General features: G+C 36.1%; 1 protein-coding gene across 5 annotated transcripts in view; it reads right to left on the bottom strand.

Moving 5' to 3' along the window:
• Nucleotides 1-12,500, bottom strand: part of LOC144970008 (sodium- and chloride-dependent betaine transporter-like) — a 61,809-nt gene that overhangs the window by 11,905 nt on the left and 37,404 nt on the right. For all 5 annotated transcript variants that reach the window (XM_078909155.1, XM_078909153.1, XM_078909151.1 and 2 more), the window contains 3 exons: nucleotides 7,209-7,312; nucleotides 6,111-6,235; nucleotides 409-521 (listed from right to left, as the gene is read on the bottom strand). In XM_078909155.1, the coding sequence (XP_078765281.1) occupies nucleotides 409-521; nucleotides 6,111-6,235; nucleotides 7,209-7,312 (342 nt within the window). The remainder of the gene's footprint in view (nucleotides 1-408; nucleotides 522-6,110; nucleotides 6,236-7,208; nucleotides 7,313-12,500) is intronic.

Raw genomic sequence — 12,500 nt, 5'->3', positions numbered from 1 at the left:
TCGACGCCTTTCATTCATGTATCCATTCATTCGTTTATTGATTTTTCCACATTGCTTTATTTAAATTAATTTATGTTTGTATGAGTTTTAAACACTACCACAGCACAAATATAAAAAGGTTGATAATAGGGAGCCTAATAATTAAAGATATAATGTTGAATTTATGATGTGCTCTCAACTGTAGCCAAATAAAAATCAATAAAACATTGTAAAGTTAAAATATATGAACGTTTTATTTATAAATGGTAATCACAATAGACATTGTGAAAAGTTTTATGTTTAAGAATTCAGGACATGTTGAGATCATTTTAATTCATTAAAAATTCATTCAAACACAATTTCTGACCAAAACTGAAAGAAGAAAAAAGACAACAAATATTTTTGGTCATCTTTCCATAAGCCGCTCACCTCACTGTCTAGGCCCAATAGAATACACATGAGGAAGAATACGACTGACCAGAATTGTGGTAAAGGCATTTGGGTCAATGCTTTGGGATAAGCGATGAACACAAGGCCTGGACCTGACGGCATAAAGCATGGTACGTAGAAACAATTAGAAAAACAACAAAAAATACCAAACCCCCCCCCCAACAAAAACAACAAATAACAAATAAAATAAAAACAAAGTAAACCTAAGGAAAAACAAAAACAACATAAACAAGGGAAAAATATACCACACAAACAGACAACCCACCCCCCCCCCTCGCTCAAACAAATAACACCCCCAAAAAATACCCAAACCACAATAAAAAGACAAAAATAACAACCGAAAAAAAATCTCGAAGAAAAATAAAGAACTACACCCCCCCCCCTCCCCCAATGCAAAAAAAAGCACACAAACAAACAACAAACCAATAATCAAACAACACAAACAAGAATAACCAAAACTAAAAAAAAAAGAGCCATACAAAACAATACAACACAACACAAATAAGTAAAAACAAACTTCTCTAAGCAATGATTAGTTAACTAGCTTTGTTTTACTATGGGAACAATTTTTGCACAAGATCAGCTACGATCCAAAATGAAGCAAGCAATTATCATTGCCCGCTCAACAATCCAGAATCTGGGATAGATTTAAACTTTTAAGGGCGTGTAAAGCGCTCAAGAAATAAGAGCTCTGAATTAGCATCGCGGTGGTTTGAATGCTCGGAATTGCCAAATAAGGGAATAGGATTCAACAGTCATGACGTCACTTCCTTCGTCATGACACATAGAAAAAGGTTCTAAAATATGGGAATAATGGCGAACACCTTTATCTCCATCACTGCTCTTATGAAATAATTCTCCGACGAGCATTAAAGTGTACCCAGGGGATAAAAACGTTATAAATCTGATTATGTTTTGACTTTTATACATTCTGATAACATGACATGTGAAAATGTTCTAACCGGCATAAAAAATAAAAAGTATCGATTGCCTTTGTTTAGAACCAAGCTGCTGGTTGCTGGGCGGACGTGACATCAGACTATTGAATCCCTATAAGGACCTTGATGATTTTTTTTAACGAATTCAAGGGGGGGGGGGGGGGGGCAACTCAATTGATTTTTACAAATGAAAACAATTTTCCGATTATCTCTTTCAAACGATTACGACGTAACAGAAGTACGTATTAAAATGATTCAACACTCAAAATGGTCAAAATAACAATAAATACTGTTTATGTAACTTTGAAATATGCATCTATAATTGAAAGCTTCACAGAGCATTTAAAGTTTTCTTTTCTTTACAAAAAAAGCCTATTAGCTCTTGAATGATACGATACAAAGAAAAATTGCCACACATTATCTATCGAAACTTGATTCATGGAAACCATCTTGATATCAAGGTCTGAAAAGTAACAAAAGAATATTCTGCTTGAAAAAAAAAATACGTTTTATATTGTGCGGATATTAAGTGATCTAGTGGTATGACACTCGCTTTCGGATCAGAGGGTCTTGGGTTCGAGCCTCGTTCGGCGAATAGTTGTGTCCTTGGAAAAGGCTCTATACTCATATTCTCACACCGTACTCGGGTATATAATGAAAACCAGGCCATTAATAGCGTTGTTCTGTCGGGGAAAAAATGTAATATCGCATAACAGACGTCATGTCTTGTTTTACATGTTACGTGTTGCTGTTGGTCAAGGACCCTTTGTTTTTGTTGTTGTTTTTTTTTTTTGTTAACAGAAAGCTCGTCCTTCAATTATCGATCGATTCAATGGTGTCCAAGGTTTGAGAATTTTTGACAAGATGACGGTCACATTAATGGATCCATATTTGAAGGAGGGACAAGTTTTCTGGACTAAATTTTTTAAATCATCTTTTTACAAACCCACCAAATCACTGCTGGCTGGACAGCAGGGCGTTTGTGACCCGCCGTCTCGAAACGTTAATATGTAGGGATGAATAGATGTAAAATGAGTACCAGGACGTTAACAGCGTTGTTCTGTCAAAATAAAATGTAATATCGCCTAACAGGCGTCATGTCTCGTTAAGTGTTGCTATTGGCCTGGGACCTCTTGTAAAGCTCTTTGAGACATCGACTTCAGGTGGATATTGAACTGTGTAAAAAAAAACAACCTCTCATTTGTTCCGGTTGTTTTTCAATGCAAGAATTGGATTCAATAGTCAGACGTCACGTCCGCCCAGCAACGAGCAGCTTGGTTCTAAACAAAGAAAATCGGTACTTTTTATTCTTCATGCCTGCTAGAACTTTTTCAGTGTCATGTGATTAGAATGTATAAAGTCAAAACATCATCAGATTTATAATGTTTTTCCCCTCTGGATACACTTTATGTTCGTCGGAGAAGTATCTTACAAGGGCGTCCGCCATTGTTCCGATAGTTTAGAACCAGCTACTAAATTACTATTCGACATCACATCTGTTGAAGCCTATTCGTATTTATTTCTACACGATAACGAAGATAATCTTCGTAACTCCAAGTTTCATGTTTGTGGTTATAAATTGAAATTCCAGCACCGTGTTCATTCAGACACAATGTCTTTTTGTGCATTTAGATAAAAATATCGGCTTCACCCGGAATCAATTTCAGTCCTTTACGAGTGAATCGTCTGAAATGTATCATCCAGCCACAAGCGCACAGGATACCACTATTAAACAATAGATAACAGAGGGATGATGTATTCGAGAGAAAAAATCACCTCCCAAAACTATAACTATCTATACATTTGCCTGTATCCCTCTCAGGGAAAGAACGAAACCAACGAATATCATTCCAAGACAATGACAAAAAGTAAGTTTGAAAACAGATGCATATAATCAGAAATTTAAAAAATTGATTGTGATGTGTAATATGCCTGCTTTGACCAGCATGGAAGACTTAGCTAGGGAATGTATTTCGTTGGTACCTGATTCAGCCACCTCGTAGATAGGACGTCCCTGTTGAAAGGCCATAAAACCCAATAAAGTGAATACCAAGAATTCAACAAAAATGTTTTTTTTTTCGAGAAGTTGATAATTGTGACGAACGATTTTCTTTCTCTTATGATTTCTTTATCATTCGCCACTGTCATATTCAAAACCACTTTAAGTTTTTAGTGGACCACAATATTTACGAAGGGAAATTGACACTTTGAGCTAAAACACTCAGAACATGGACATTCTTTTCTCCAATAAAAGCATTAAATGTTGCTAACGGGACTTGGTCAATATGTAGGAAACCTTCCCATTGTATAACGGAACGCTATCCTACCACTCACTTTCCGCTTCAGTCTTATTCACCTTTTCAATTGTCTGCCCATTGTGTGTATATATCCTGCTAATTAGCCTTTCCAAACAAGACTCCAACGTGTGCTTATGCCCTCAGGTTCCCGTCTTTTTCCGTTATCCTCTGCCTCAGATACACTAACATCATTGGTTATCTAGATAGGACCGTTCTTTCTGATAGGATATCCCCATAATTGTTTGGCGCGCCCTGACTTTACAAAACCAAATCTATCTCAGAAGTGAATCACACACACACACACACACACACACACACACACACACACACACACACACTAAGAATCCCAAGAAAGAAGAACCATTCCTCCAATTTCAAACTTGTCAAAGTTTAACGTCTCTCGGTTGAAATTAATTGTTAGTTAACTTGTTCAAAGTGAAACGAGATATTACTGTGAGTTCAATGCTTAAATATTTCAATATTTTATTTGTGCTTTATTCTATGGATGTCCGTAAGTTGAAATATTTGTATAAAACTATATCTATATGTATATTATACTATAGTTAACATTGTTTATGATCTATGCTATTATTTCACTTATATTCAATATGTATTTTGCATGATGTCTGTAGCCTACCGCCAATCCACGGCCACACATAATAATAATCACAATTATAATAAATAAAAATAAATTACAAAATATAAGGGACATAACCCCGTTAAATTCTCATCATGTAAGATAGCTCAATTATCAGTTGAATTTTGATACAAATGTAATAACTGTAACCATTATCATGGAGTTATCGCTCCTCCTTGCCTTTGGTCGGCAAATAAAGGCTATTATGATGTGTCGCTCAAGGACGACCCGGTGGCGAAAGTCAAAGTAGATTTAGCTCTGAGACCTTTTTGTTTTAAATCTTAATTGAAGGTCTTTGCCTGGCACCCAGTCCGTGCCCAATCCTTGCTAGTCCGTGCTCAATCCTTGCTTAGTTGTCAATCCCTGAGGTCAGTCCTCGCCGACACCAGAACCTTCCTGTCAGCCCATAACTACAACACACTGTTGTGAAGTCAAGAAAACCCTGGATTCAGGAGCCAACCCTTGAACTAGCTGATACATTCACCAATCAAGCAAGCTGAATGGATTAAAGATAAGCCAACCGGGCTAAAACCATTTTCAAATGTATTTTCCACGGACACAAATGATTAAAAATAAATCAATCAATCAATCATAAATACATAAATCAATAAATAAATCAATAGATAATAATAAATAGTAGATTAGATCCACTCAATTAGAGCTATTCTTTCTGAGATTAAATAAATACAGGGATAACAATTAAATTGTCAAATATGTATCACCCATAATTTTCATTCTACCTTCCATCTTATTCTCTCTATCTTTTCCTGTAACAATCTAATTAAACTTTATGTATAGAATTGTTATTATTGTATTGGGCGTTACTATTGTCTTGACTCACTTGTTATTAATATAATTAAGTTATAAGGGACCCTGAGGTTATTCATAATCACCCCTAGATTAAACCTGCGCCGTTTGTGGTGTAGGTTGAGTGGCGCAGCTGGTAAAGCGAGCCATAGCGCGCATACTAGTTCGACTCCAGACCATTGAGCTTATCGTTTGGACTCGAACCAACAATAAAACCACAAAACCCGCCACAATAATGACAAATTAATATAATCAAATCTTTAGAAATAAAAATGATGTTTGGCTGAAATGAATTATAAGCCTTTTTTACCTAATAGGAATGAAAAATGTGTTTACTGATTCAACCACCCCGTCTATAGGACGTACTGGTTAAAATGCCAAAAAAAAAAACAACCTAACCCCCCAGAATGGTAAATACCAGGCAGCCAGGGAAGAAGGAGGTGAAACAGTTGAAAATGGAAAGTATAACCGAATCTTTAGAATTAAAAATTGTGATTATGGTGGATAATGAGCCAATTTTTACCAGAATGGAATATAAATACTCGGATTGGGTTTCGTTACCTGATTCAGCCACCTCGTCTATAGGATGTCCGTGTTGAAACACCATGAAACCCAGAATGGTGAATACCCAGAATGGTAAATACCAGGAATCCAGAGAAGAAGGAGGTGAACCAATTAAAAATGGCAAGTATAATCGAATCTTTAGAATTAAATATATGATTTTGGTGGATAATGAGCCAATTTGTTTTTACCGGAATGGAATATACATACTCGGATTGGGTTTCGTTACCTGATTCAGCCACCTCGTCTATAGGATGTCCATGTTGAAACACCATTAAACCCAGAATGGTAAATACCAGGAATCCAGAGAAGAAGAGGGTGAAACAGTTGAAAATGGCAAGTTTAACCGAATCTTTAGAATTAAAAATTGTGATTTTGGTGGATAATGAGCCAATTTTTTTACCGAAATGGAATATGAATACTCGGATTGGGTTTCGTTACCTGATTCAGCCACCTCGTCTATAGGACGTCCTTGTTGAAATGCCATAAAACCCAGAATGGTGAATACCAGGAATCCAGCGAAGAAGGAGGTGAAGGCATTGACGATGGAGAACAGAATGGAGTCTCTGAGATCACACGGCGTTAACGTTGGGTGAAAGAAGTAAAAGTGTTCATGGATAAATGGTGGAAGTAAATTATAATTGTTTTGTTTGGCCAACAGTTCGAATAATGATGATGGCGATGGTGACGATAAGAATGATGATGATGATGATGATGATGATGATGATGATGATGATGATGATGATGATGATGATGATGATGATAACGACGATGACGACGTTGATGATAATTATAATGATGATGATGATTGTGATGATGATGCTAATGATGATGATGATGATGATGATGATGATGATGATGATGATGATGATGATGATGATGATGATGATGATGATGTTTTGCCCTCTCCCCCTCCCCTTTTCTTGAACAAGTCGCCTCGGTCCAACTCATATTACGGCGTTGCATTCCGACTGCTGACCCATCAACTATTCCAGTCTTCCCTTCGAATATACAATATGAAAAAAAATATCCTTGACGATGAATGAATGGATTTTGTAATATATATATATATATATATATATATATATATATATATATATATATATATATATATATATATATATACATATATATCATATTATATTATATATACACAACACATTTTTATATTGATTATTCGAAGGGAAGACTGGAATAGTTAATAATCTTGCTCAAGGAAAACCAACGAAACCCAGAAGATCCCGGGTTCGAGCCCCGCTTCGGGCACTTTCATTTTTTTTCCTTAAGCAAGATTATTAACCCCCAATTTGCTCACTTGGACAACACGGGAGACTCCTGTTGACATCAGACATCTTGTTTGATAAATCATCTTTATTCCTTTGCCGAATGCCTAGGCGGCGATAACTTATGATGTAGTGGCGGGGGGGCATAATTTTTTCTTTTTAATTTTGAAAATATATTATATATATATATATATATATTATATATATATATATATATATATATAAATACAAAATAGCAGAATATAAACAATATTACCTGCAGAAGTTGTGTTTGAATTTGTTGTAACTACCGAGTGTGATCCAAACACTCTGGCAAATGGAGGATGAGAAGAATGTCTGTTTGGCGGCATCAGCCCATACCTTGAAAGGAGAGGGGAAATGATTTATACAGTATACAATTATATAGGGAGGATGAGAAGAATGTCTGTTTGGCGGCATTAGCCCATACCTTGAAAGGAGAGGGAAATTGATTTATACAGTATACAATTATATACGGAGGAAGAGAGGAATGTCTGTTTCGCGGCATCAGCCCATACCTTGAAAGGAGAGGCAAAATGATTTATACAGTATACAATTATATACGGAGGAAGAGAGGAATGTCTGTTTGGCGGCATCTCACCTTGAAAGGAGAGGGAAAATGATTTATACAGTATACAATTATATACGGAGGAAGAGAGGAATGTCTGTTTGGCGGCATCTCACCTTGAAAGGAGAGGGAAAATGATTTATACAGTATACAATTATATACGGAGGAAGAGAGGAATGTCTGTTTGGCGGCATCAGCCCATACCTTGAAAGGAGAGGGAAATTGATTTATACAGTATACAATTATATACGGAGGAAGAGAGGAATGTCTGTTTCGCGGCATCAGCCCATACCTTGAAAGGAGAGGCAAAATGATTTATACAGTATACAATTATATACGGAGGAAGAGAGGAATGTCTGTTTGGCGGCATCTCACCTTGAAAGGAGAGGGAAAATGATTTATACAGTATACAATTATATACGGAGGAAGAGAGGAATGTCTGTTTGGCGGCATCTCACCTTGAAAGGAGAGGGAAAATGATTTATAAAGTATACAATTATATACGGAGGAAGAGAGGAATGTCTGTTTGGCGGCATCAGCCCATACCTTGAAAGAAGAGGGGAAATGATTTATTCAGCATAAAATTATATTTAAAAGAAAGACAAACTTGAGATGATATGTAGAGCGATATCCAATAAACCTACTCAAAGCGCCTTACAGAGGGTCCCTGATCACCAACAACACATAACATGACATGACGCCTATTAAGCGATATTACAATGTTTTCCAACGCCGATAACGGCCAGGTACTCATTTTACACATGAGCACGGAGAAAGAATGCAAGTAAAGGGCATTTACCTTGGACACAAAAATTCGCGCCGAGCGAGTTTCGAACCTAGGATATCCCGATCCAAAAGTGAGTGTCTTACCACAATCTAAACGAAAATGCTTAATGGGACAGCGTGGCTCAGCGGTGCGGTCTTTGCTTCGTACCCCAAAAGGTACCGAGTTCGACTACCCGCCTCGTTGAGTGGCCTTGAGCAAGTCACCTCGCCCAGCTCAATTTGCAGCGCTGAAATGCGGCTGACGCCTGAATTTTTTCAGTCTCTCATTGGAAGAGACCCTTAAGACAAGTTTCCTCTTGGGAATAATAATAATAATAATAATAATAATAATAATAATAATAATAATAATAATAATAATAATAATAATAATAATAATAATAATAATAATAATAATAATAATAATAATAATAATAATAATAATAATAATAATACTTTATTGCATCCCAAAAAGGAAATTTTTTGTACAGACGTGTTATAATTTACACAATAAGATAAAAATACAATAGAAATAGGATGTATATATATAAAAAGGAGCAGCTCTACAACCAGAGCTGCACCTTATGATATGAACAATTTCAACACTGTACAATAGCCAAAACTGTCACTATAAATTGAAAATTGAAAAGATTGTAAAACAAATAAATTAATAAATTAATATTTATATTTTTAAAAGTAAAAATGAGAAATAATTATATAAAATGATTATTGCTTGTTGTTATAAAGCCTAATACTGGACGGCAGAAAAGATTTTCGGTGTCTCTCTGTTTTCGTTGAAATAGAGAAAGGGCGACCACTTCTTTCTGACATAATAATTGATGGTCTTAGTGGATGATACTGGTCATTTAATATTTAGTTATTTTATTTATACAAAATTTCTCGTATAAAAGATCTACATCGTCAACATCATTTATATAGCGTTTAATGGATTTTTTTTAATATTTGAATTTATTTTGTTCCTTTCCACTGCTAAGCAATTGCCTCCCCAAGCTGTTATACAAAATGACAAAACACTTTCGATTACTGCTCTATAAAATAATGTGCAGAGGGTTTTATCTATTCTAAACTGAGAGAGTTTTGATAAAAAATATGTACGTCAGCACATCTTATGCCTAATTATTTTCAAGTGTTCATCCCACTTGAGCCTGTCATCAATCGTTACACCAAGGTATTTGTAGTGAGGAACTCGCTGGACGAATTGGTCCTTTAATTTTAACGGTTCTATCGGTTCCTTCACTCTCCTAAAGTCAATCACTAGCTCCTTTGTCTTGCTTATGTTAAGCTCTAGGTGGTGGGCATCACACCAAGACACAAATCTATCAATTTCTTGCCTATAAGCCACTTCGTTGCCATTTGTTATGAGGCCTTGAAGAGCGGTGTCATCTGCAAAATTTATTAAAGGTACACTCATGTTTTGACTTCTACAGTCATTCGTGTATATTGTGAATGATACAGGGGACAATACACAACCTTGAGGAGCACCAATATTTGTAGTTATACAGGAAGATTTGTTTTTACCTAATTGAACATATTGGGTTCTCTCCGTAAGAAATTCGAGCACCCAAGCAATTATATACTTGTTTAAATTCAGACTAGTCAATTTTTGAACAACCACCTGAGGTTGCATTGTATTGAACGCTGAAGAAAAATCTGCAAAAAGAAATCTGCAATAGCTCCTAGCGTGATCTAGATGCCTGTAGATGTTGTTTTTAAACAGCAAAATGGCATCCTCTACGCCACGTCCTGGTTTGTAAGCAAATTGATGACTATCACTCAATGGCATAAACTGATTCCTAATTTTAACAAGAACAAGTTTTTCTAAAGATTTCATGACTATTGAAGTCAATGCAACAGGTCTGAGATCGTTCATAGTTTCAAGTTTTTCTTTTTTTGGAACAGGAATAATTTTTGAAGTTTTCCAAATTTCAGGGATCGAAACGCATTGGAGGGACCAGTTAAAAATATGTGTATAAATGGGGGAAAGCTGATGGGCACATTCTTTTAATAATTTTCCTTTCAATCCATCCGGCCCAGCAGCCTTCCTCTCGTTTAGTTTCGAAAATACTAATCTCGTTTCCTCTTCACTGACCTCAATAGTCATTTCATCTTACAAAGCCCTGTCTAATTTATGTTTTCCATTTTCAATATCAAATCTGTTTGCTGTGTCGAAACGTGAATAAAATTTATTTAGAGTTTCAATTTCGATATCTTCTGATATAATCGTGGGCTTTGGATTATAGTTAACAGCAGTTTTAAGCCCCCGCCACGTGTCCCGTATATCCCCAGAAGAAAAGCATTTTTCAATTTTATTTTTTTACTTGTCTCTACAACTAGATATTACTCTCTTTATCTCTTTTTGATTTGTTTTCAGATCTTTTTTGTTTCCACTAGTAAAGAGAGTTTTCTTTTGGTTCAATAAAAGTTTTAGATCTTTTGTTATCCAAGGCTTGTTGTTAGGATAATATTTTATTTCTTTCTTTACAAGACACTAGCTGTTCACAGAATTTTAAATACTCATTCACAGAGTCATTCAGCTCATCCACACTATCACATGATTCGATAAAAACATTCCAGTCAGTGCATTCAAAACAACCACGCCAATCTTCACACACACTTCCGTTCCAGATCTGTACACTTTTCTTTACTGGTTTTACACGTTTAAAAACAGGGTGGTAGGTGGGGAGTAGCAAGAGCATGCAGTGGTCAGATAAACCTAATGGGGCACGGGGTAAACATTTATAACTATCTTTAATATTACACAGGAATAAATATAATGTTTTTTTGTCCCTTGTCTCGCAGTCCACGTATTGATGAAGTCCCGGGAGAGTAAAATCGTTACATTGGTTAAAATCGCCAGTGACCATCAATACGGCATCGGGTGACTTAATTTGAATGTCCTGTGTTTCTTTCCTCAAAATATTTTTCGCTGTGGTGTTGTCTGATGATGGTGGAATGTAGACGTTGATGATGATGACATGAGTATATTCCCGGGTAGGTAATATGGTCGTGACCAAACAGTAATAAATTCAATATAATCGTCACAATACATTTTCTTTATCTGACAGTTATTGGGGTGGCACCATTTGTTGTTAATATATGTGCACACCCGACCGCCAGTTCGTTTATTTACATTAGTCCGATCTCCTCGAAATAGGTTAATGGGAGTTTATTATTTATTTAAATATTACTTGCTTCTATTCATATATTATGTAAAGAGCTAATTAGTTTATTATTGATATTTCTTGTACAAGAAAGAGAAAGGCAGACCACACAATTCAATTCACAATGTCCTGAATCGAGACCTAAAACGCTACCAAAATAACAATGAATTTAAATCAAAGAAAGATATTTTGACAATAGCATCCACAGCAAAAGACCGTGAACTGTAGAAGGAATTAAAAAAGACGATTGGAGCCGCAGCCGAGTCGTCCCGATCGGATTATTAAGAAGCGAAAGGCCTTAAGTTAGTCACTAAGTCAATATATTATTCAACTGATTTATCTAGTTACGTGTCTATTTAATGCTTGTAAAAGAATGGTGAAGGTGAAGAACAGAGAAGCAACCTCTCTAATGTCGTATGCGGCTATGTGGTCTTGTGGTATGACACTCGCTTTCGGGTCGGAAGGTCCTGGGTTCGAGCCTCGCTCGACGCATAGTTGAGTCCTTGGAAAAGGCTCTTTACTCACATTCTCTCACTCAGTCATTTTATCGGTGGAACTATTGAATTCAACTCACGATTTGTTTTCTTTTGTTGCAAAAGACTGGCAATTTGACGTCATTTTTTGGTCAGTGTCAGTGTCGTAAAGTTATGGCCTGATACTGACCAAAAAATGACGTCAAAATGCCAGTCTTTCGCCACAAAAGAAATCAAATCGTGAGTTGTATTCAATAGTTCAACAAATGAAATAACTTGTTTTCATGAGCTCTACTAAGGACAACTCACTAGACGGTGCAAAAACCAAATAATGACGTCAAACTGCCAGTCCTTTTGGAAGTCAGTATCAGGCTATAGATAGTATGCAGATGACGCCATTCAGGCCTTTGTTATTGTTTTTGCCATCCGCGTTTGTGAGTTGTTCTCACTAAACTGTATTAACAAGACTATAAAAGTTCATGGTTACACAGAGTTTGTGTGTTGGTCCGTTATACTTCCGGATGGCAATGTTGTGAACTCCTTGG

The sequence above is a fragment of the Berghia stephanieae genome, chromosome 4 (genome assembly GCF_034508935.2).
Source record: "Berghia stephanieae isolate SIO BIC M18660-M18661 chromosome 4, UCSD_Bste_1.3, whole genome shotgun sequence".
Lineage (NCBI taxonomy): Eukaryota > Metazoa > Mollusca > Gastropoda > Nudibranchia > Aeolidiidae > Berghia > Berghia stephanieae.
Note: the sequence above shows the minus strand (reverse complement) of the source record. Positions and strands in the feature narration are given on the sequence as shown.